Source organism: Microtus pennsylvanicus, chromosome 14, assembly GCF_037038515.1.
Source record: "Microtus pennsylvanicus isolate mMicPen1 chromosome 14, mMicPen1.hap1, whole genome shotgun sequence".
NCBI lineage: Eukaryota > Metazoa > Chordata > Mammalia > Rodentia > Cricetidae > Microtus > Microtus pennsylvanicus.
The window spans coordinates 74752941-74777061 of NC_134592.1; the positions used below are offsets into that span (position 1 = coordinate 74752941).

Genomic DNA, 24121 nt, shown 5'->3' on the forward strand with positions numbered 1-24121 from the left:
GAAATCAGAGAAGCTTCTCCATTCACGATAGCCACAAACAGCATAAAATATCTTGGGGTAAACCTAACCAAGGAAGTGAAAGATCTATTTGACAAGAACTTTAAGGCATTGAAGAAAGAAATTGATGAGGATGCCAAAAAATGGATGGACATCCCTTGCTCTTGGATTGGGAGGATCAACATAGTAAAAATGGCAATTCTACCAAAGGCAATTTATAGATTCAATGCAATCCCCATCAAGATCCCATCAAAATTCTTTACAGATCTGGAGAGGACAATAATCAACTTTATATGGAAAAACAAAAAACCCAGGATAGCCAAAACAATCCTATACAATAAAGGATCTTCTGGAGGCATTACCATCCCTGACTTCAAACTCTATTACAGAGCTACAGTAATGAAAACAGGGTGGTACTGGCATAAAAACAGAGAAGTCGACCAATGGAATCGTATAGAAGACCCGGATTTTACCCCACAAACCTATGAACACCTCATTTTCGATAAAGGAGCTAAAAGTATACAATGGAAGAAAGAAAGCATCTTCAACAAATGGTGCTGGCACAACTGGATGTCAACCTGTAGAAGAATGAAAATAGACCCATATCTATCACCGTGCACAAAACTCAAGTCCAAATGGATTAAAGACCTCATTATCAGCCCGAAAACACTGAACCTGATAGAAGAGAAAGTGGGAAATACCCTACAACAGATGGGCACAGGTGATCGCTTCTTAGGTATAACCCCAGAAGCACAGACATTAAGGGCAACATTGAATAAATGGGACCTACTAAAACTGAGAAGCTTCTGTAAAGCAAAGGACACTGTCACTAAGACACAAAGGGAACCTACTGACTGGGAGAAGATCTTCACCAACCCCGCAACAGACAAAGGTCTGATCTCCAAAATATATAGAGAACTCAAGAAACTAGACTTTAAAATGCTAATTAACCCAATTAAAAAATGGGGCACTGAACTGAACAGAGAATTCTCAACAGAAGAACTTCAAATGGCCAAAAGATACTTAAGGTCGTGCTCAATTTCCTTAGCAATCAGGGAAATGCAAATCAAAACAACTTTGAGATACCATCTTACACCTGTCAGAATGGCTAAAGTCAAAAACAACAAGGATAGCCTTTGCTGGAGAGGCTGTGGAGGAAGGGGTACCCTCATCCATTGCTGGTGGGAATGCAATCTTGTGCAACCACTGTGGAAGTCAGTGTTTCGGTTTCTCAGGAAATTCGGGATCAACCTACCCCTGGACCCAGCAATACCACTCTTGGGAATCTACCCAAGAGATGCTCTATCACATGTCAAAAGCATTTGTTCAACTATGTTCATAGCAGTATTATTTGTAATAGCCAGAACCTGGAAACAACCTAGATGCCCTTCAATGGAAGAATGGATGAAGAAAGTATGGAATATATACACACTAGAGTACTACGCTGCGGTAAAAAACAATGACTTCTCGAATTTTGCATGCAAATGGATGGAAATAGAAAACACTATCCTGAGTGAGGTATCCCAGACCCAAAAAGAAGAACATGGTTATGGTTACTCACTCATAATTGGTTTCTAGCCATAAATAGGGGTCACAGAATCTACAATTGGCGAACCTAAAGAAGCTAAGTAAGAAGGTGAACACAAGGAAAAACATATCGTTATCCTCTTGGATAAGGGAAGTAGACAAAATTGCCGGGGAGAAAAGTGGGATCTTGGGGGTGGGGTGGGAAGGGGGTAAGGGGAGATGGGGAGAGAAAAGGTAGAAGGGAAGGAGGGGGGACTTGGGGAAATAGGAGGATCGGGATAAAGGAAGGTAGGATATGGGAGCACGGAACCACAATCCTTAGTTAAGGGACCCACTTTAGGGTGGGCAGGAGAATTGACCCTAGAGGGGCTCCCAGGTGCCCAAGCTGAGGTCCCCAGTTAGTTCCTTGGGCAGCTGAGGATAGGGAACCTGAAATGACCCCATCCTAGCGCAATACTGACGAATATCTTGCATATCATCTTAGAACTTTCATCTGGCGATGGATGGAGATAGAGACAGAGACCCACACTGGAACACTGGACTGAGCTCCCAAGGTCCCAATGAGGAGCAGAAGGAGGGAGAACATGAGCAAAGAAGTCGGGACCACGAGGGGTGCACCCACCCACTGAGACAGTGGAGCTGATCTACTGGGAGCTCACCAAGGCCAGCTGGACTATTACCAAAAAAAGCATGGGATAAAACTGAACTCTCTGATCATGACGAACAATGAGGGCTGATGAGACGCCAAGGACAATGGTACGCAGTTTTGATCCTACGCATTCTGCTGGCTTGGTGGGAGCCTAGCCAGTTTGGATGTTCACCTTCCTAGATATGGACGGAGGGGGGAGGACCTAGGACTTACCACAGGGCAGGGAACCCTGACTGCTCTTTGGACTGGAGAGAGAGGGGGAGAGGAGTGGGGGGAAGGGGAGAGGGGTGGGAGGAGGGGGAGAAGAGTGGGAGGAGGGGGAGAAGAGTGGGAGGAGGGGGAGGGAAAGGGGAGGCTGGGAGGAGGTGGAAATTTGTTTTTTTTTCTTCTTTTATCAATAAAAAAAAATGTTAAAAAAAAACTGCATGGTGTAGACTACACAGAATTCCTGACAATTCCTGCAGCTATATCACCTGTCCTCTTTGGATCTTGTTTTAATTTGCTTTCCTAAAATGAGAAGCTGAGCTGGGGTGAGGGAAAGGAAGTGTGCTCCTTTAGTCCCAGTCTTGGGAGATTTAAGAGAATCAGGAGATGGAGGTTACCCCTGGCCACACAGTTCCAGACTAGCCTAGAATTCATGTATCCTCATCTCAAAAACCGGGAAGTAAACAAACCCTAACAATAACAGCAGCAGCGTGTGTGAGGCCATGAACTCATCTGACACCAAGAATCTTCACTATGTAAGGGCTATTTTGAGAATTAATTATTTTATGTGGGTTCTAATCAGGATTTCCTGACAGATTTTTTCCCCCTTTCGAGCTTGAATAGAGGCATCATTCACAGAGGAGAAAAGATGAAAAATGGAATCTTCAGGGCAGTTTCAACATGATGAAATTCATGGAGATGCTACAAAAAAAGAATTCTCCCCTTTTCTGTTCATGCATTGTAGCGAGTCAGGCATTTGTAAGTGATGTACAACTGTCAGGCAACAACATTTATCAAAGCTAAATCTTAAGATAATTTTGGCAGGTATTAGCTTCAGTTAATTTCCTAATTTGAGTAGTGCATCTGTCGCTAGCTCTTAATTTCCTTTTCAATGTTGCGCTGCTTTCTTGAAGTTTGATTTTCATCTCTGCCAGCACAATACTTCATGCTCTCTGACCAGGGGTTGGATTTCTGTACTAGTTTCAGTATTGGCTATGAAGCAGACAAGATGAGGTAGAGGACCACAAATTTCCATTCCTCCAAACCACTCTGAAGAGAAAAACAATTGAGAATGAGTTCATTGAGCCTGTTAAGACGTTGAGGTTAACTGTGTTGTGATAAGGGCACCAAGGACCCCAGGACTGCCGGGAGTGTCATTGCCTGGGATAATACAACTACAATATGAATTTGAATCTTTTGCCCATCTCCATTTAAATCAGCTCAGAGGTGTTTTTTTTTCTGTTTGTTTTGTGTGTGTGTGTGTGTGTTCATCCTAGAACTGCACAAAGTCCAGTTAGATAGTCATGATTCAGAAAGCTGAAAGAACACTGAAAGTGCCATTTCTCTTGTTTTTAGCTAAGGTCACTATTTAAATAACTTTATGCTGCTTTTCTGTACTTTAAGTCTAATAGACGAGCCTTTCTGGGTGGTCTCAGGTAAGGATGAGCTTGAATTTGACAATAGGTGTTTAAAACAATGGGATCAGCTTTCCCTTTCATAGGGTAGTTTGGTGTTTGGTTGGGGGCACTGAGTTGTGTGCTGCTGCTGCTGCTGCTGTTTAATTTCCAAGTGTCATGTGAGTAAGTGCACATTTGCCACAAGAACAAGGCCACAAGGGCACTGAATCTCACCAGCAAAAAGCTCAACAACTCCTCCCCTGCCCTTGAGTTACAAACAAAACTTTTCCTATTGGCTTCTTTCCCAGTGAGGCCAGGAAGCAATGACTCTGCTCACCTCTCTTTACCTTCTTGCTTTGTCATTTTATAGCCCCCATTATCTTCTATGGTTTTCATACCAGGAAGGGAAGTAAGGAATTGCCTTGAAAGACATTTACATAATACTTTCTTATATAGTATGAGAATGAGTGTGTCTGTATCTAGATAGGTTAGGAGCCTTAAAAACTGGGGTGATAATAAAAATCTGGTCAAAAAAAGTCCTTTTACCAAGTTCTGTTGAAAGGTTCTCGTAGCAGTACAGCACTCAAGAAGGGACCCACAGCAAACATGCTTCAGAAGGCCAACAAATTTAGTAAAATAGCACACACCTGTACAGTTTAATTGTTTAAAATAGAGATATATTAGTATGACCTGTATAAATTAGAGTCAAAGCAGTGGTGTAAACACACCATAAAACATTGTGCATGAGGATAATGACTGGGATAGGAATCTGTTAATACATATAAACATATACATATAAACAAAATATTTCTCTACCTTTGTTAAATCTACAAGGCAGAAAATTAGGAATATATACAAAATTTCTTACTAGATATGTGAAAAATATACCATGCTAGAACAATCTCGTTCCAAAGTTTGAAACATAATTCTGTCAAATAAAAATATCCTTCATACAATGTATGAACTTAGCAATAACTTTCTAGGTATAAAGTTGTTAATATGACAGATGAGAATCCTTCTGAGTTGTATCTTGATTAGAATCTCGTTTCAACTGGTACCTGGAAGAAAGCATAGTTTTTGTTTTAAATATTTGTTAAATTCCCTTTTCAGCAATTCTTACTTTGGATCTAGAACCTAACAGTTGCCAATATTTTTTTTATCTTTTAAAATAATTTATTTTATGTATTGGGTGTTTTGCCTGAATGTATGTGTATAAATCATATGCATGCCTGATGCCTGCAGAAGCCAGAGGAGAACATTGAGTCCTCTTGGACTTGGGATACAGATGACTATGGGCTTCCATGTCACTGTTGGAAATTGAACCCGTCCTGGAAGAGCTGCCAGTGTTCTTACTGAGTCATCAGCATAAAAAAAAAATCTTCAATGACCTTCTGTTGCTGCTTGGTTAGCATGGATCCATTGCATTGATTGACATGCTTAATTTGCGTCTGTTTCAAAGACCTATATGCAGCTTAAGCAAAATAACAATACAATATGTTGCAACAGTGTATGTCCTTATATTTGTTTTGGGTCACCCAAGCTCCAAGAAGACTTGGATACCAGTCAGTCATCTTGCTTTAAAGTTTTTTTTTTCATTTATTTATTCATTCACTTATTTAATTGATGAGGAGAGAGGCATGCCATCGTGTATATGTGGGGGTCAGAGGACAAGTTGACAGAGTTGGTTCTCCCACCATGTGGGTTCTACGAATCGAACTTAGGTCATCAGGCTTGACAGCGAGTGCCTTTTGTCTCTCTGCCTTCACATTCTGCTTTTACCCCACAGCTGGTGGCCTATCCACAGCTGTTGTTTTATTTTCCTCTAAGCAAATCCAGGAGCTGGTGTTAAATTTTATTTTATTTTTCAATATGGGAAGCCAAGGTACGTATCATGTGCTGACTCTGTTCTGATTTAAGTACTATTCTTAGACTTTATCCCTTAGTGCTTGATGACAGTTCTGAAGCTAACCTGGGTGTGGCCTGCTCTGTTCTGCTCTCAGGTCTCTCTAACGCCCTTCCTCTTCACCTTTGCTATTTGCTATCACTCGTTGGTCCGGGGTTATCTGATCCTATACCCTGATTTGTGTCTAATCTGCATTCCTGCTTGCTGTTCTTAGGAAATAGCACCAGCTCCCTCCTGTACTTGATGACAGTCATTAGATTCTTCTTCAGAGACCTCGGTCAGCCTCTAACTGATGTGTAGGAGTGGTCTGCTGTGGTGGCGCAGGACTCAGGACTTGCCAGCATCAGTTCTTAGGTCAAGTTCCGTTGCTGCTGCTGCATTCAGTGTGTGACCATACACAATGTAGCAAGTTCTCTGAGTCAGTTTACCAACACTCTCCTTTGTATGCTGCCCTAAGGATTTAAAATAATATAGTAACCTACCATGTCCTGGGCCTACCATAGAAATCACTTTGCCTATACTATAGATATTGCCTTAACAGACTGAATTTATTAGAAATGAATGTTCTAGAATAATTGGAGCTATCCAGTTAAATAATTGGCAACTCATTCTAGTAAGAAAGGAAAGGAACTTAGCTTTTATGCTGAGCTAACCATTGTTCTAGGGACTTCCATGTACCTGTATGTCTGAGGGTGCTCTACTATTTCCCAGCTTTGATGGACAGACAGAGCAGTGGCTCTCCTGCCTTATGGGACCAGAAGGACAGAATAAGACCCGGTTTGAGAATTCTATTTCAACTTTGAAACCTGAAAGAGATGTGCTCAAAGCGACAGCAACTCGTTCTTTCCCTCTCTTTTCTTTTTCTCTCTCTCTTCTTTCTTTCCTTCCTTCCTTTCTTCTCATCTGAGTTTGTATTTCATCAAACTTCCCCATGAAATTAGGCAGCATTGCTTCAGTTTCCAAGGTTGATATACAGAGGGTTAAGTAGGTATTAGATTTTCCACAGATGGTGGGAGAAATACTTAAAACTTAAAACTGTATGTGTGTGCATGCGTGTGCATGCAAAACGTGTGCATGCAAGGTCTGGCCAGGGAAAGTTGGTTCTTTCCTTCCATCACGAGGAGATTTGGGTTGTCAGGTTTGGCAACAAGCACCTTACGTGATGAACTATTCACAAGCCCATATAAACATGTATACATACACATGTATATATGTGTGTGTATATATTTGCTCTGAAGTTTGGATGAAGATAAAGCTGTTGAAGAACCATACCTGACATTCTCGATTACGTAATCCTCCATTTGTATTTACGGTAAAGTCATATTTTATTTCTTTCTCCTAAGAAAAAGAGTGAAAATAGGGATCAGGGATCAATGTTTGTATTTAGAGGACACACTTGAGTATTGGTGATTATCTACAACTGTGAATGTCATCAAAGCACCTGTACCTGGCTGGGATTAAACTTTGAAGTGCTGTAGTCCTTCTTCATCAAAATATGCAAAACAGCGTCATGGATTGTTAAGAAAAATATTGAATCTGTGACTTCATCATCAAAAAATGCACACCGAACAAGTTTGTCAATGAAATCATCTGAAGAAAAAAAGACACTGTATTACTTAAAAAAGAGACATGTTTCCTCATGAAACTGCCAATTTAAAAGTCCATTTGAAAGTGTATATTTCATTGACCCAGGCTGACAAGTTACATAGCCATGTAACTTGTGTATCTTTCACACATTTAATGCCCTCATGTGGAAGGGATGAGGAAAGGGTTCAGCAAGAAACCTCAAGTGGCTCCCAGAAGAAATGGTTGCACTTTTAATTATGCAGGGGCTTACTGAGTTAGTTTCCTTACTTAGTGTTTGCAACAAGTGTGGCTGTTACCAAAAACCTGCGTTCTAATTAGAAAAAAAAAAGAAAAAGGCTTGTGTGTTGTGCTGAGGTTTTGCCCGTCAGATCGATTATCTACCAGTGACTTAACTGTAGCCCGTTTTCTCAAGCTGCTGGGTTTTCTAAAAATATCTTCCTTAGCTTCTCACATTACTTTCCCTATTTTCTTTGAGAAATCCCACACTGATAGGCACTAGCCAACATTTGTTTGCACAGATCACTCAAGCAAATATGACCTTATATCTATTATGTTGAAAGTTCCTGATAAGCAATAAAAAGGTAAATTGGACTTGAATCTCACAAAGAATATTTATACATAACTGTACAACTGACAGGAAAGGTAAGACAGTGGGGGCAAGGAACAGTCTAGTTTCCCCCGTTTTGAAATTTTCTTAGTTTTAAATACAGCAATCAGCACACAGTAGGTCCTCACATTGTTCTGGTAAGTTAACAACAATATAGAATATGGACTATAGAATTTCTGGTAGCAGGAGAAGGCTATTTCCTCTTGGCGAGCACCACGGTAAACTGTGCGGAGCTACAGCGTGTTACAGTGCTTAGGATTTAGACAGAGGTGGAGAAAGAGAAAGAAAAAGGATGGGTGATGGTGTGGAAGTTCATAGAAAGCTTTTAACAGACAGGGTTCCTGAAAGAGCAAGGGAAAAGAGGAAGGAAGGTGATGTCAGCATCACCAGGCAGCAGAGGCCAATGGGAATAAAGTCCTCCAGTAAATTAACAGGTTACTGAGATTGCAATGATTCAATAATGCTACGATGGAGATTGGAAAGGGCAGGGAGAGATCATATATACCGAACATGTATATCAGGTGGCTGAGACATCCAGACAGTCTATATATTGGTCTCGGCTATGATTTGGGCTGGAGATACAGTGTGGGGATTCCTTAACACATGGATACTTTTGACGTGAATATGGAGGAGATTAGTTAGCAATAGTTCATAAAATCACAGTGGTAGAAGCATGGGGAAAGACATACTAGGCCTCAGAGAGTCGCTGTAAGAGGAAACTGTATTGTTATGAGAAAGGAGAGAGACATTAAAAGAATGGGCTCAGAAGTCAAGTAGGAAGAGTTTTAAGGTCACATACTCAAGTAGGCTTTAGAACATGCTTTAGCCTTGGTAAATTGAATATCAACCTTGGATACCTTTGGCAAGAATGGTCTTACCAGCAAAGGGAAGCCAAAGCCAGGTTGTTTTGGCTGAAGAATGCAAGGGAGAGAGGAGACAGCAATGTTTCCAGCAAGTTCAGAGTGAAAAGTAGTTCACACACTCGCTCATTTGCTACACCCATGAAATGAGGACCCAAATCATAAAATTCATTTAATTACACATTGACAGCAAAACATAAGCCTGTGGTTTCTATGGGGATTTTTATTGACTTAACTGGAAATTAAGTTTACTTCTTCTTCTTTTTTTTTTTCTGAGACAGGGTTTCTGTGTAGCTTTGGAGAACTCACAGAGATCCCCCTGCCTCTGCCTACCGAGTGCTGGGATTAAAGGCATGCGCCACCACCGCCCGGCTCCAGTTTCCTTCTTTGTGGATCACATGTCATACCTGTTCTTTAGATGGCCTGCCTACATTGACTGTGAGCCTTAGGTGACTGATCATTAAATACAATCAAAAGAATCTGGGCTGGGGCTGTTGTATGAGGCCCTAGTTCCATTTCCAGCACTGACAGAAAAGAAAACATTGCTATGTCTTTTACCAGGCACTTGGGAGGCTGAGGCCAACCTGAACTACATAGCAAGATATTGTCTTCAAATAATAAATAAATAGACTTACCGTCTGTTCCCACAATGTATACATCTACCTTGATCCTAATAAATTCTTGCAAAATCTGTTAAAACAGAAGATATAACTGTTTTGGGGAAAAGTTTTCACTTGTTAGAAACAAACTATTACAGTAGCTTATGAGTGATTAATTTCAAAACCTATTTATAGTTTGGAAATAGACAATAAGGACACACTAAAGTTAAAAACAAGGCTGCATGATAAAAAATAAACAAAACCCCAAAGGGAAAAATCATTCTCAGTAATAAGTTAAACATTCTTCAGAAAAGGATAAGAAAATGTTCTCTCTCAAACTCCCAAGATCATCTCTGATTCAATTTCAACAGAGTATGTTCTATGGAAACAACTAGAACTTTCCAATTTTCTTCTTTTTCATTGGCTTTTCAAGACAGGGTTTCTCTGTGTAGCTCTGGCTGTCCTGGAACTCAGTCTGTAGACCAGGCTGGCCTCAAACTCACAGAGATCCACCTTCCTCTACCTCTTGAGTGCTTAGACTAAAGGCATGCCCCACTTGGACAGGCTAGAACTTTCTACTCATATAAAAACAACACACAAAATGGTCCATGTGTCATTCATTGTTCCCATGCCCTAGATAGCAGCTGGATGTGTCTAGTGCCAAGGAGCAAAGAACAAATGCCAGTGTGTGTGTGTGTGTGTGTGTGTGTGTGTGTGTGTGTGCATGTGGTGTGTGTGTGTGGTGTCTGTGATATATATATGTACATGCTTATATGTGTGCATACCTGTGGTGTGTGTGTATGTGTGCTATACATGCATGTATGGTGTGCATTTTGTGTGTGTGATGTATGTGTGTGTTTTCTTTCATACATACAACTTTAATCATTAGTAAATGTTTCATTGATTCCATCAAGAAAACACAAATTACCGTTTTGAGACCCCTCATTGAGGAGATGTCAAGGAAGGACACTGCTGAAAAATCGAGGATGAGGCTATGGAGGCTGATTTTAGGGACGGTGATGTTGAGAGGGAGATCGGCATTCCAGTCTATCTCGAAGGGCAGGTCTGTGGTGTTGATTGGCTGATCCAGCTCTTCTATCTGGTTGTTGTCCAATTCTTCATCAGAGTCTTTAAAGCCATCGGAGGTGCATATGAACCCTTTCTGCAGGAGAGGGGTTGTAACATGTAACGGTTCTGACTGAAAAGCTGTAGATGTCATGGAGAAGCAGGAGTACCTGGGACTTGGATTCAAGTTGGGTCAGCAACAGGATTTGTTGCTTCGTACTTTTTGCTTTGGATACTTTTCCCAGGAAAAACGAAAATTCTTTTAAGGAAGTTCTCAAAGACGCCATTCAAAAAAAGGGCATTAAGACTGGCTCAGAGGTAAGTGAGCTGGCCATGAGGCCTTTGGACCCAAATTCAATCCCTGGGGCTTACATGGTGAAAGGAAGGAGAAGACCAACTCCTACACTGATCAACACATGGAATGTGTTTATCTAGAATTTCATTTAAAGCGGAACCAAGACTTTGAATTGTGCTTTACTAAAAGTTTTTGTCCCAAATACATGGAAATGTGGTCATAACTTACAGGTGTCACTTGTATCAGGCCTCGTTTCTGCAGTTTTCGGATTTTCTTCAAAGCTTTATTGCGTTTGCGTAGAACTCGAAGTGGGCTAAAGCCAACCTGAAAATCCAGTTACTGTGTTACAGGGGAATTGAGCATCCTGCTACTTTCCGAACATCTTGCTACTTAATGATAATAAGGGTTAGCTGGAAGGTACTGGAGGTTCGGGACACAGGAATTATTGAGATAAAATTGATATAACATTTTAGAAACAATACCAGCAACAATACTGAATCAGGAATATGGTTTGCTTAGTCTGCATGCAATTACCAAATTTCATAAATGTTCATAATTTACCCACAAATGATCAGTAAAAGTTTTAAACTTTATTTGAATATGATTTGTGTGTGTGTGTGTGTTTTGGGGGACAACCAAACTCCTAGGGCACTTAATTTTCCTAATTTTCTTTTTGTCAGGTGTAGGTGGCACTCAAAAAGACTTCTATTAAAGCTTTTATGATTACTATATATATATATATATATATATATATATATATATATATATATAGTTTTTTAGAGACAGAGTTTCTTTGTGTAATGGCCCTGGCTGTCCTGGAACTTGCTCTGTTGACCAGACTGGCCTTGAATTCATAGAGTTCTGCCTGCCTCTGCCTCCTGAGTTCTGGGATTAAAGGCGTGCTCCACCACTGCCTGGAGTGTGATTAAATTTTTTAAAGGTGTATTCCAGTACAATTTTATAGTTTTGATATTCAATTTGGGGCTACTTAAATTAATCATTATAATTGGGCACAAAGTAGGTTAAAGGTGTGTTTGAAGAATAAATAAATGTGGTTTTTGTTCAGTCTTTTGAGTCTCACTATGTGGCTCTGTCTATACTGGAACTCATTCTGTTGACTAATTGACCAGGCTGGCTTTGAACTCATTGAGATCTGCCAGCCTTTGTTTCCTGAGTGCTGGGATTAAAGGGGAGCTTTTGTCTCTTAACTTTAAAAGGTTGACCCTTGGCTTCCTTACCTGAATGCTAAATGCTGACTGTCGGTTATCCATGTACAACCACTATCCTGAATCTCCTTGGTGATGCAGTCAAATGTTAAATGTTTCCCTGTCGTTTCTGGCTTGCTATCCCAAGACAGTGTATTAAAAACCAGCTACCTAGTGCCATGAGTAAATATTTTTACTTCAAAGCAAATTTAAAAACTAGAATTCTATCTTGAGACTCATAGGAAGAAACTTACTTCCCAACATATGAATAGATCCCTTTAAAATAGTTTCACCTACTCTGAGGCATGCAGACTAAACATTGACACAGCTCAGCATCAACATACAAGAAGTCAATGACCTTGTTAAGGAAGAAACACATTTCACTCCCAGATAGTCAGACTTTTTTTTTGAACCTTACAGCATCAATAAGTTTCTGCTTAAAGAAACGAATGTTTGCAAAGTAGATTGGAGATGGACATCTGAAAATTTTCACTCCTTCTGGCTCATACACCTACAAGACAGAGGAATAAGATGGTTAGGTGAGTCCTACTGCCTTCATTTGACAATATTTTAAAACATCAAAGACAACTATGTGGTTTCTTACATCAGCATAAGTTTTCCTGTTCTTGTAGATGTTGCTCCTTCCAACATTAGCCAGTGTGCTGCATTTTGGACTGTAAGAAAAAAAATACCACCCAGTAAATCATTCTTTCATATCTTAAGCCCAACACTGATGTGTTTCTAGCTTTTTAATACAGGCTTCCTTTTCAAAGTTGAAAGGTAGAAGAATCTTCATTTCATTAGGGACCCAGGGACTCAAACACCTTATCTTCTTGTCCCAGGGCTTTGTAAACAGTGACTCTTCTCTACTACAGCACAATCTATAAGCAACCCCATAAGACCATGGCAGGTAGGGTCCTACTCAATTGTACAAATAAGGATGACCTGTACAAAAAAATGACTTGCCCATGTGAACATTCAGTTTGTCTCTGTATTTTATGGAACTACAATATGGAATCCAATTCGATAAGAATACAAGGTATGAAAGAGGGAAAGACCAACAGGATGAATTTCCATGCTGGTGTGTTCCACTGCTCAAGAAATAACTCTAACTATAGTAGCAACTTCTGTTTTAGAACCCCCAATTCCCATTTTTCTTGCAATTACACCATGTATTCCAGCTAGGCTGAGTGACCACATGGTGGTGATATTACCTGACAAAGACTTAAAAATCACAAAAACACTTTAACTGGATGGCTTTAAGAAAGAAGAATTACAATTTTTTGTAGAATTTTGGTACTTGGGGTCTTTTAGAAGTTCTCAGTCTCAGCTGAAAAGGAAGAGGGAGACCCCTCCCCCAACTACCTTAGAACTCAGGCTTCTAGCCTTCTCATTTTTGTGCTTAGCAAGTCTAAGGCAGCAACACTAAACCTGTTTAGGACAGAATCCCATCCTGTTCACAGGTGAGCAACATAGACTCAGGGGTGTTTGCTAGTTCTTTGAACCTGTATCAAAGCAGAAAGCAGGCCAGCAGCAGGTATCCTCCTTCAGTTCTGGACCATTCTACTGTTCTTCAAGACTTTCAGTGGGGTGGCTTGGGGGAGGTTATATTGGCCAGTCTTTTAACAATAACTTTTTTTTTTCGAGACAAGGTTTCTCTGTGTAACAGTCCTAGCTGTCCTGGAACTAGCTCTTGTAGACCAGGCTGGCCTCAAACTCATGGAGATCCACCTGCCTCTGCCTCCCAAGTACTGGGGTTTAAGGTGTGTGCCACCACCACCCAGCTAACAATAATTTTTTTTTTAGATTTACTTATTTAAATGTATGTGTATGAATGTTTCACTTATATGAATGCATATGTACTACTTGTATGCCTGCTGTTCAAGGAGGCAGACGGTGCCATTGGTTCCCCTGGAACTAAAGTTGTTGTGGGTGCTGGGAATCGAACCCAGGTCCATGGCTAGAGCAATAAGTATTCTTAACCACTGAGCCATCCCTCTGCCTCATGGTCAATCTTATAGATATGCATGCCTATCAAACACATTACTTTTCTTGTAGCCACTGATAATTGTTTTTGCTCTTCTAATACAGCAGGTCAAAGCTTGTGAGTTTGTGCAGAGCTCAGGGAAAACTTACAATTGGGTCCTGAACACAATAGTCAGGAGCTGGAAGGCCACACTAGCTGCCAGGCCTAACCCAAGTCCCAGGACAATGGCGAAGATGAAGGTCATGATCCAAATCAGCTGTAAGAAGAGAAGGCAACAGGCGCACTGGAGTGTAAGGAAGTACAATGTTGTAGGTCTAGAGCTAGAGAAAACACAAGTGTCTAGGGCCAAAGGCACTGCTTGGAAGTTGTTATCTGGGTCCAGAGAACAAAGTGCCTAGAAAGACATGTCTCAAAAGGTCATTTTATTTCTGCTGGCTCAGAGCCGGACCACAGAAACTCAAGCAAATAAACAAAATCTCTACAGACTGTGCTTATTTCTATTCCGTCCAAGCACAGGTTGAAGAAAGGGGATTGAGTTGCCATACCAAAAATTCCAGAATAGTTCACCTTTATAACTTAGCAAATTAGGGTTGGAATAAAGCAATGGTAGAGCACCAGCCTGGCATGTGGTAGGCCCTTGGTTTGATCCCCAGCACTGAAAACACAAAACAAAACAAAAAAACAAGCAAAGCCCAGCAGATCGACTGGTACAGCTTGTACTAATCTCAGGCTTGTCCTATTGATTTAATTAACAGCTATTATCTTTACAAAAACTCAAGCATGCTAAAAGTGGGTAAAAGTAACACACAGTGATCTATCAGGAACACAAGCTAACTGAATGCAGCTTATTACTTTATGTTCTTGTAGTACCATAGGATATGTCAACAAGAATTCTTAGACTCAGACTTTGACCCTGATTAAATTATAAAGTCTGCATTTCAGGCAAGTTGAGAGCAAGTACAAACTTCCCTAAAAGAATGGGTGTTCCAGAGGGAATGTTCAGAATTTACACCCTCCTCTGGTTCTCTGGAAACTAACAGATCATTTTAAAAAAGAACAGAAGCAACATGTGCTGTAAAATTGAGAGCACTTCTGTGGTGTTCGACATAAGCTATAAGGACTGTGATGACACATCGGGGAAAGCCCTGTACTAGTGTTTTAGGAAGCACGCTATGCTTCAAGAACCATTTATTTATTTATTTATGTTTAGTTTTTTGGTTGTGTGCATATGAACACATGTGTGCTTGTCTGTCTGATTGCCCATAGACCCAGAGAGCCTAATCCCCTAAAACTGAGTTACAAGTGGGCTGGCCTCAGGCTCATGCCCTCCCTGCCCCAGTCTCCAAGTGCTGAGGTTATAGGCATTATCTCAGCATATAATGCCACTGTCATTTTAAGTTAAAAATTCCAGGTAATGAGCAGTAGAGTGCACAGTTTCAAGACAGGAAATAAACTAAGGTTATTGCAAATAGACAACTAGACACAAACGTTCACAACACTTACTGTATATACATTTTGCATCAGCATTAAACTACCATTGTGTGTTCTCATTTTCTCAAATACTATTATAGCTACTTACACAATCGTATTTATCCTTCTTCCACAATCTGCCTATCTCGGCAAACTGCATCAGCATTCCCTTTAAGTTTCCAAGTGCTAAAGCTGCCAGGACGGACTGTGGAAGACATAAACAACAGATGTACTTTTAAGTTAATCAAATAAACCAAACAGAAGCAAAGGTGAAGGCTACAGATAAGTGTCTTAGCAGGCCTCAAAGTATATCAAAGGACACACCCTCCTCTGGTGTGCAGTGCCCAATGGACCAGGGTGTGGCTCTGACTTGTTTCCCCACATGAGGTTGTCCCCATTCCAGTGACAAGAGCTGAGGAGATTGTTTGACTGTGCCATCGATGAGCTATCAGCAGTTACAGCAGTCCATATCCTGGATGGAGAGAGGTATATCTTAAGGCCTACATGTGAACCCTTGAATAACATGTTCCCAAACAAAGCTGGTTGAACCCATCACAAAGACACAGGGGTTGCCTTTGGTAATGGCAACACTCAAGCTGTTTTATAAAAGGAAGCTAACAATCAAAGAATGGTTCACAAAGGCCTGAGGCAGGCTCTGAGACCACACAGACCACAGCGTCTCTGTTCCCAGAGCATACTGTGGTATATGTGTATAGAAGAGGCTTAATAGTCATAAAATGAGCGGATGAGCCAATGGATTTATATTTCCCAGTCTAGGACTGACAACCCACAACATGACCTTTTAAAAGTTCCAGCACTAACACCGTTGGGCGGAGGATTCACTAAGAAGATCTTGGATTGTTAACTCAGCCTGCCACATACCATAGCTCATCATTTTTGGTGTTTCACATACTGTACTTAGTCTTGTGGGAGCTGTTCCAGCTAACAACAACAACAAAGCTAAATAGTAACGTATACCCAGGATCATCTGAGTCCAGCTCAATGGCCAGACACTTCCCTACCTACACTTCAACTGATTTAATCTGAGTGGAGTGTGCGATTTGTGTGCTGAAGATTTTCACACCACGAAAGCACAGCCACCAAAGGAAACCAAACAGGGCTTTCATTTTCATGTCTTGAAGATGGTTTAATTGGCCCAGGTATTTTTAATCTTCCCAATTAAGTTTTTTATTTTAACATCTCGGTTTATTTGATTCACTGTGAGAGTAGAAGTCACCATTTAAAAGAAGTCACATTAAAGGGGGGCGGGGCTAGAGAGATGCTTCTGTGGTTAAAAGCACTGGCTGCTCTTCCAGAGGACCTGGGTTTGTAGCGGCGTAAACGAATGCAGACAGATTGTAACAATATATACAGCTTTAATGTCGAAATAGACTTACAGAACCACCGTTCCAGCGGAGACCAGGAAAGCAGAAGCAAGGCTGGGAGTATGCTCGCCAAATTTATAGGCAAACATTAGCCCGAGGCGAACACGCCCCCCAAGGGGCAGAACTTATCCCTACATGGGTTCCATTCCCAACACCTACAGAGAGCCTTAACACCATCTGTAATTTCAGATCCAGGAGGATCTGATGCCCTCTCCTGGCCTCCACGGGCATTGTATGCATGTGGTACACAGTTACACATGCAGGCAAAACTGATAAAACACATAAAAGATAAAGTCTAAAAAAATGTATGTACAAATGAACACCATCTAAAAATGGAGAAAATAGAATAAAATTGGTAATTTACCTAATAATATTTTTCTAGTGTCAGTATCCTGGTTTTGTTATTGTACTACAGATACGAGTTGTCATCTCCATGGTGAATGGTATACAGGGTTATATTGTACAGTAGGCTTCCTTGTTTTGTAGGAGTTTAGAAAATATTCAAATGTCTGGCTAGAGACACTGTAATTTTCATTAGGCATTTCCCCCAGCATTGTTCCATGGAAAAACAATTTGAAATAACTTACGGTGAAACATACATGCAGCAGAATATTTTGTAAGGAATACACTAAGCACACAGAGAAACCATAGGTGAGATGGGGGCAATTTTAGAGTTTGTGCACACTTGGGTTCTGTGCAGCTATTTCTCCTTGCGGTTCTGACTTTGTAGGAGGAAAAGAAGCAGAGTCATGACTCCGGCAGCCTGAAGATGCTCCAGACAGGTTTGTACAGAATCAACCCCTGGGTTCTCTATAGAGGTTGCTTTAATTAACATTCTAGACAAGGTCCTTGAGTACAAGTTATTCAAAAGGGAGAGAGAATTTTAAGTAGTGATTGTTCCTTCAGTGTCTCCACAGTGATGTGGCCAGAGGAACACACAATTTACATGTGGAAGAAGCCCATGGGGGCCTCTTCTCTATAGAGAGGAGCGTATGAATTTGTTTTTATTGAGGCATACTTTTTTTTTTTGATTTTTCGAGACAGGGTTTCTCCGTAGCTTTTGGTTCCTGTCCTGGAACTAGCTCTGTAGCCCAGGCTGGCCTAGAACTCACAGAGATCCGCCTGCCTCTGCCTCCCGAGTGCTGGGATTAAAGGCGTGCGCCACCACCGCCCAGCTTGAGGCACACATTTTTTAAAAAAAATTCTTTACTGGTGATGTCTTGACCTCTGTCATGACATTTGTTTTGAAACTAAGGATTTTGGTGTGTGGAAGACACGGTTTTGGCAAATAGTGCGTTATATTGTTTGGACCCAGATAGCAAACAATAGATATTGGGGAGCTGATTCATATCTCTATTTCCTTTGCAGCCAGAACTATAATGGAATGTTTGGATAATAATATTAGTTTCTTAGTGACCTGGGCTAAGTCTCCATGAGTGTTACATCACTCATTGTCACAACTACTCAGTCTAGCAGGTACTACTTCATCCCATTTACATCTGGAGGACTTGAGGTTCAGACAGGTTACGGCATTGACCTCAAATCACACATTTAGTAAGTGGCAGAGCTAAGATTAGAAGACAGTCACAGGGCTTCTACCCACTAGTGTACTCCTTTAAATCCTATTAATACCCCAGAGGGCAATGCACTTGTATTTACCATAATCTGTGGTTTCCAGGACACTGGAAATACTTAGAAGTATTAAATGAAACCCAAACAGTTACAGACAGGGAGCTTGAGGGCAAGAGGTTAAGTTCTGTGTCTGACTGTTTACTCCCATCCTACAAGCTGACAGTGTTGGTTTTGGAGCCAAACCAAACTCCTTGGAGCTGCAGGGCGTGTTCCCAAGAACAGGTGCGGAGCTGGTAGCACCACTCTCTACGTTAGATAGAGGGATTGATGACCTCACCCTTTAAGAAAATCTTCACTTTAGTTAATTTAGGTTGAAACTGCAACGCCAGAGTGCCTCCCTGCTTAAACATTAATTATGTTCTGCTCTATGCACCCGCAGAGCATAGAGGAGATAAAGCAGTTTGGGTATCTGCATTCCTGACATTCATAAAAGGCTGCCAGGAGAAAGGAAATCTTGGTCCATACAGTGTTGACTAAGGAGTATAGCTAAGAGTTTGTCATTAACTCATTTTCCCTAGCACAGTTTGTGTTTTTAGAATTTGAGAGTTAGATTTAACATGTCAAAGGAGAGAAGAGAATTACCTTTTGTAGTGGCTGCAGAAGAAATCCAATCGCAACAATGACAATAAGGACAATGACAGCCGAGAGAAGCCCTGCAACCTGTGAAGATGAAATAGTTCTCATGACAGCTGCTGCTTTCTGTCGGGCTTGGGCTTCCTAGTCATCTGCACTATGCTGACCTTGCAGGAGGGGTGTGAATACCTGTGTTTTGCCTCCTGTGCTCTCCTGAACCCCTGATCTGGAAAGGGCTGTGCTCCCTGCAAATCCTCTGAACGCGCCAGTGAATATGTTGCTTATTCCCAAGGCGATCAGCTCCTGTGGAAGGCAAAGGAAGAAGCTTTTTGTAAAATGGTCGCTTTCAGAAAAATATTAGGTGCGTGAAATGTTATATACCGAGTTAGACCCAGCTAAGCTTACCTGATTGCCATCAATTGGATAATCGTATTTGAGAGAATAGACGCTAGCAACTGAAAAGGCCACTGCAAAGCCAACAATCGCAATTCCAAAACTGTCTCCTATGGTGTCTTGAAAAACTTCCACACTGGGTGTAATAGGTGGCTGAAATCTGAAATTGAAAACGAGCGAAACTATATACCATCAACTTATTCAGAAACTCAAGAGATTATTGTCAAATAAATGGATGAAGCAATCTATGCTGAATTGTGTCTTTTTTTTTATTTTGAAATATGGCCTAAAGAACTTGGTTGCATCAAAAAGTTTGGAATTTCCCTTTTTACTATTATTAAGCAATGGTGTTTGGATTGACAAAAGTTATAAATCCAGTCTGACAAAAATGGTAAGATGGATATGATTTTGCCAGTGTAATCAAAATATCACATGTACTCATATTCCCCTTCAGGCAAATGTCTTAGATTCCACCTGTTGTCATGATGGGTTTCAGAGCATTAATCCCAGTGTCCTCAGTAGTTATCCAGGACTGAAGGTTCTTTGAGCAAACACAGTTCTGGGAAAGGAAAGCAAAACTCTTCTTTCCATTAGTAACAGTAGCTTTTCATTGAAAACCCTGAGAGGTGGCCTTAGGTTTTGTCCTGTGCTGTGGGGAACTGCTAGGGTTCACCACACCTGGAGAGAGCAAGTTTCAGTTTAAGGTGGCAGGTGTTTCAGAGACAAGTGTGCCTCACAGGGGATACTTCTATGCCTATGCTCATATACTCAGGCAGTTCAATATATTTGTCAGTTGTATTATGAAAGCGCCGTGTCTCAGACAACAAGGTCCTAAAACACTCAGATCCTGTCAGCATCTGCTTCAGACCTGAGACTTTTTGGAAGTACATAACTGGACCCAGTCAACTGTGTCTGAATTATTGTTTCATCTTTTATATCTCTGATAATAAATACTGGGTTGTAGTCTTGATAAAGCATTAGTATTCCATGAAAGTTAGAAGGGTGGATTGGAACTTTTGCTTTTTCGTTTTTTTTTTTTAAATGAACCTGATAGCAGAGATACTTGCATACCATGAAACAGACTATGCCTGGAAGATGACACAGCCTCTGTGTTGTTCCTTTACCCTTTCAAGCCACTTCCCTTGGGTCATGTTGTTTGCACACATTTAGTGTGTGCAAAAAAAATGTGACTCCACAAAAATAATTTCTAAACTAGCATATCTGTTAGAAGTAAACTAGCAAGAGTTAATAGCCATTATCTTCAGTAGTAGTCTACTTGCAGTCAACAGAAATTTAAAATGTTTGCTTGGTCATTTAGAAAACCTTTGGAATGTATTGAGACACAGCAGGTACTTGTAGCCAGCAGTAGTAATGTCTAACTTGAAGCAGAAGTTGTGCTTTAACATACCACATGCATAAATCCATTTAATACTTTCAGAATATTTACTATTTTTAGCACCTTTTCATAACCAAGTGCATGGAGGTACCACTTTAGTGAATTTGCCCCAGGACAGGAGGTATATCTGAAGTCAACTTCAGGGGCTCTGGAGCTGGAGGACTTGGTCACCCTGCCTCCCTGGAGAATTCATGGTTAATAAACATGAGGTGCATTTTCCCTGCCCCACACACCTGGTAGGATAAGTGCATGCATATTTAATATATTTACTAAATAAGAATTATCACTCAGTGATCTCGTTTAATCATTTATTTTGAAAACATTCTACTTCTGCCAAGCTCTCCTTTGATTTTTGCATTTGTTTATTTTCTGATGGGGTTTATGTCTCTAAGACATTTAAGTGAAGTTCAATCACTAGAAAATTGCAGAGTAGGAAGAAGCCCAGAGACAAACTTTTCCAGCCTCATTTCTCACTTCTTAAAACTAAAAATAAATAAATAAATAAAAATAAATGAGTTTTTAATTAAGTGGAACATATGAAGATATGCCAACAAATATATGTAAGTATATTTGTATAAATATATGTTGCTTTAAAAGCCACATATATTTCTACTTTTAAAAGAACTCAGCTAAGCTTGGTTGTGGTGGCTCATGCCTTTAAAACCAGCTTGTGTATCTCTGTGAGCTTGAGGCCAACCTGGTCTACAGAGTGAGTTTCAGGACAGCCAGAGCTGTACAAAGAAATCCTATCTTGAAAAACAAAAACAAAACAAAACAATTCAACTATGTTAAGGTAGATGTAGATATAGTGACTATATATATAATTTCTGTAAATATCAAATACTTATTAAGCCTAGAAAAAGGAAAATCATCTTTGTTTTTTCTTTTTTTAAACTGGAGAACAGCTTTCCTTGGTAAAAGTCACCAATACTATCTGTGGCTAGAGGTTAGAGAAAGAAAATAGCATAAACCCACGCTCCCTCTCAGTCCACTAAATGTATAGGAATATACTCTCAGATCTTCTTGTTGAGTTATCTCTCTAGCTTTGTTCTGAGTGTGATCTAAAAGAAGGGCAGAGTGTGCTGCCTGGATCACTCAGCTGTTGTGCCTTATGTGTGTCTCTTGGGAGTTGACACTGGTGACCTCAAACAAGACTGAATATTGTTTACAGGAAAACTGTTTTCAGTTGATGCTTCTTTATATGATTTATCTTTTTGATCTTTTTATAATTTTCACTTTTTTATTTTATAAAGGTGTGTGTGTACATGTGTGTAACAAATGAATACAGATGTTCACTGAAGTCATACAAGGAGGTCACGCACCCCAGAAGTAGAATTTTAATAGGTGGATGTGGGCTGCTATGTTCTCTGCAAGAGCAGTGAGTGATCTGTTTTCAGTGAGCCAACAGTTTTCTCTCTTTTGAGTCCTTGACTGTCTGGTTTGTGAGTTTTTCTACAAGGAGACCCTAAGTCTCATGAACTTCGGCATTCTTTTTACTATTTGCTCAAGAGAGAGAGTGTGTGTGCCAGGATTTCTCAAGGGGGTTGTATGATTCTTGTAACTATTGTTGCTTTCTTCACTGAGTACTGAAAGATGCCAGCATTGACGATACACTTACCCTAGAGTCATGTTCCCAATCACAGCCACGCCAAACTTTTCTTCAAAGTTACAGCCGTAGGATACTCCTGTTGCAATTACAGTCTGCAAAGTTCCAAATTGCCCAAATGTGAGGTGCTATTCAGATTCATATTTTGAAAACACCGCCATTGCCCCAAGCCTGCTTGCTGCCAAACCTGACTATCTGAACCTGATTTCTGATGTCCTCTTCGTAGAACTCCTCCCTGCAAGCTTTTCTCTGACCTCCTCATATACCCGACCCTAAATAAATAGATAAAAGTAATAAAATAGTCAAAAAAACTAATAACCTCTAGCCTAGACCTGGGTACCTCTTAAGAAGCCTCAAGGCAATTCTAATTTGCATGGGCATCACAGCTCAAGCTTGAAGGTCTTTTTATAGCCTGTCTATGGAGCTGTTGCTGCTTCTGCCTTGGAAAGAAAAAACACAGATAATGGGAAGGAACTGGTAAATTCTGATGAAGAGAAATTCATACTATATGCTAACCCTAGAAATGGGAGATAGTGCCTGTCTCGTGGCAACCTGGTGTACAGAAGGCTTTCTTTCCTTAAAGCTAGATTTTGAATGAAAATTTTCTGATGACAGTCAATACCATGATGAGTTCGATGGGGATAGGCACTGGAAGCTTGCTTCTGAAGCGCTGATTGATCTCTTTAACAATAAATACAATCACGAGAATGATCACAGATGTCACGAGGTCTGCAATGTTAGTCTTCTCAATTTGCGTGAAGACTGACTCCAGGACCTACCATTAGAAGCACAGATGCACTGAAGTCCTGTGTGAATTCATAATGCAAACACATTTCTCTCCAAACAGATTAAAGCAGATATGAAGACAAAAGATTGGCACATAGCCACAGCCTTTCTGTGTTCAGCGGCTGTGAACCATGAGCCCTCAACCTGCAGGGGCTCTCATGGAGACACAATGAGGGTGAATTAGCATAGCAGAAAACACTGCTTTGGGGATGTGTCTAAAAGAGCTTTAGCTAGTATCAAATTCTATTGGGTATTTTCATGGTTTTACAATGGATCTCCTCTACCCCTAGGTCTCATTGGCTTTTTGTTTGTTTTGTTTGCAGAGCTGGAAGTTGAATCCAAATCTAAGGTCTCACTCACACTATGCAATAATATGGTTTTTTATTTCATAGAATTTGCTACTGTTCTGTCCAAGGAGTCATTTCTAGTTTCTGAACATTTTTGTTTGTTTTTTAAGTACATCCTTTCACAATACAGACCTTCTCTGGGTCACATGGAAAATGCCTGTACTATGCAGAATCTACTTCTTGAAGAAGTATATCCACATGTCCAAGACAGCTCAAGCATACCCAAGTTGGATTTCATGCACACCCTAGTTCTGGAACACTTCTGCATTGGAATGAGGTGAATCCCAAAGACTATGCTCCAATAAGGACTGAAGATACCACCTGCTGGAAACCTCATAGGGTGCCACTGTTTTGTGCAGCATTGCTTACTAGGTCCCAACAGGCTAGGCCAAAACAAAATGGAGTCATTCGTGCTAAATGCTACACAACCAAGCTGATATTTCAAGGGAGCAGATTGATTCCAAACAATAGTTTTTCACCCCCAACAAAAGGATTACCTTTTTGTTAATAGTTTAATAGGATAGTTGTTTGTCTCTGCTTTAATCTGTACTAGAATGGGGTTTGGGAAGGAGAGTAGCTAGAAGCAACCTGTCATGAATCAGTCAGGTTTCTGTTTTGTTCTGTCTAATCCCCACCTTATCAAACTCACAA

The 24121-nt window shown here is 40.5% G+C and overlaps 1 protein-coding gene across 1 annotated transcript in view; it reads right to left on the reverse strand.

Moving 5' to 3' along the window:
- Positions 1 to 4384: 4384 nt before the first annotated feature.
- The window catches only part of Slc26a3 (solute carrier family 26 member 3), a 34499-nt gene continuing 14762 nt past the window's right edge, over positions 4385 to 24121 (reverse strand). Inside the window, exons 7-21 of the mRNA XM_075948868.1 lie at positions 22960 to 23112; positions 22350 to 22432; positions 19348 to 19495; positions 19132 to 19245; positions 18952 to 19029; positions 15462 to 15557; positions 14032 to 14138; positions 12500 to 12569; positions 12314 to 12406; positions 10919 to 11014; positions 10259 to 10492; positions 9367 to 9421; positions 7125 to 7267; positions 6950 to 7015; positions 4385 to 4832 (exon numbers count right to left, since the gene is read on the reverse strand). Of these exons, the coding sequence (XP_075804983.1) occupies positions 4809 to 4832; positions 6950 to 7015; positions 7125 to 7267; positions 9367 to 9421; positions 10259 to 10492; positions 10919 to 11014; positions 12314 to 12406; positions 12500 to 12569; positions 14032 to 14138; positions 15462 to 15557; positions 18952 to 19029; positions 19132 to 19245; positions 19348 to 19495; positions 22350 to 22432; positions 22960 to 23112 (1560 nt within the window). The 3' untranslated portion in view covers positions 4385 to 4808. The remainder of the gene's footprint in view (positions 4833 to 6949; positions 7016 to 7124; positions 7268 to 9366; positions 9422 to 10258; positions 10493 to 10918; positions 11015 to 12313; positions 12407 to 12499; positions 12570 to 14031; positions 14139 to 15461; positions 15558 to 18951; positions 19030 to 19131; positions 19246 to 19347; positions 19496 to 22349; positions 22433 to 22959; positions 23113 to 24121) is intronic.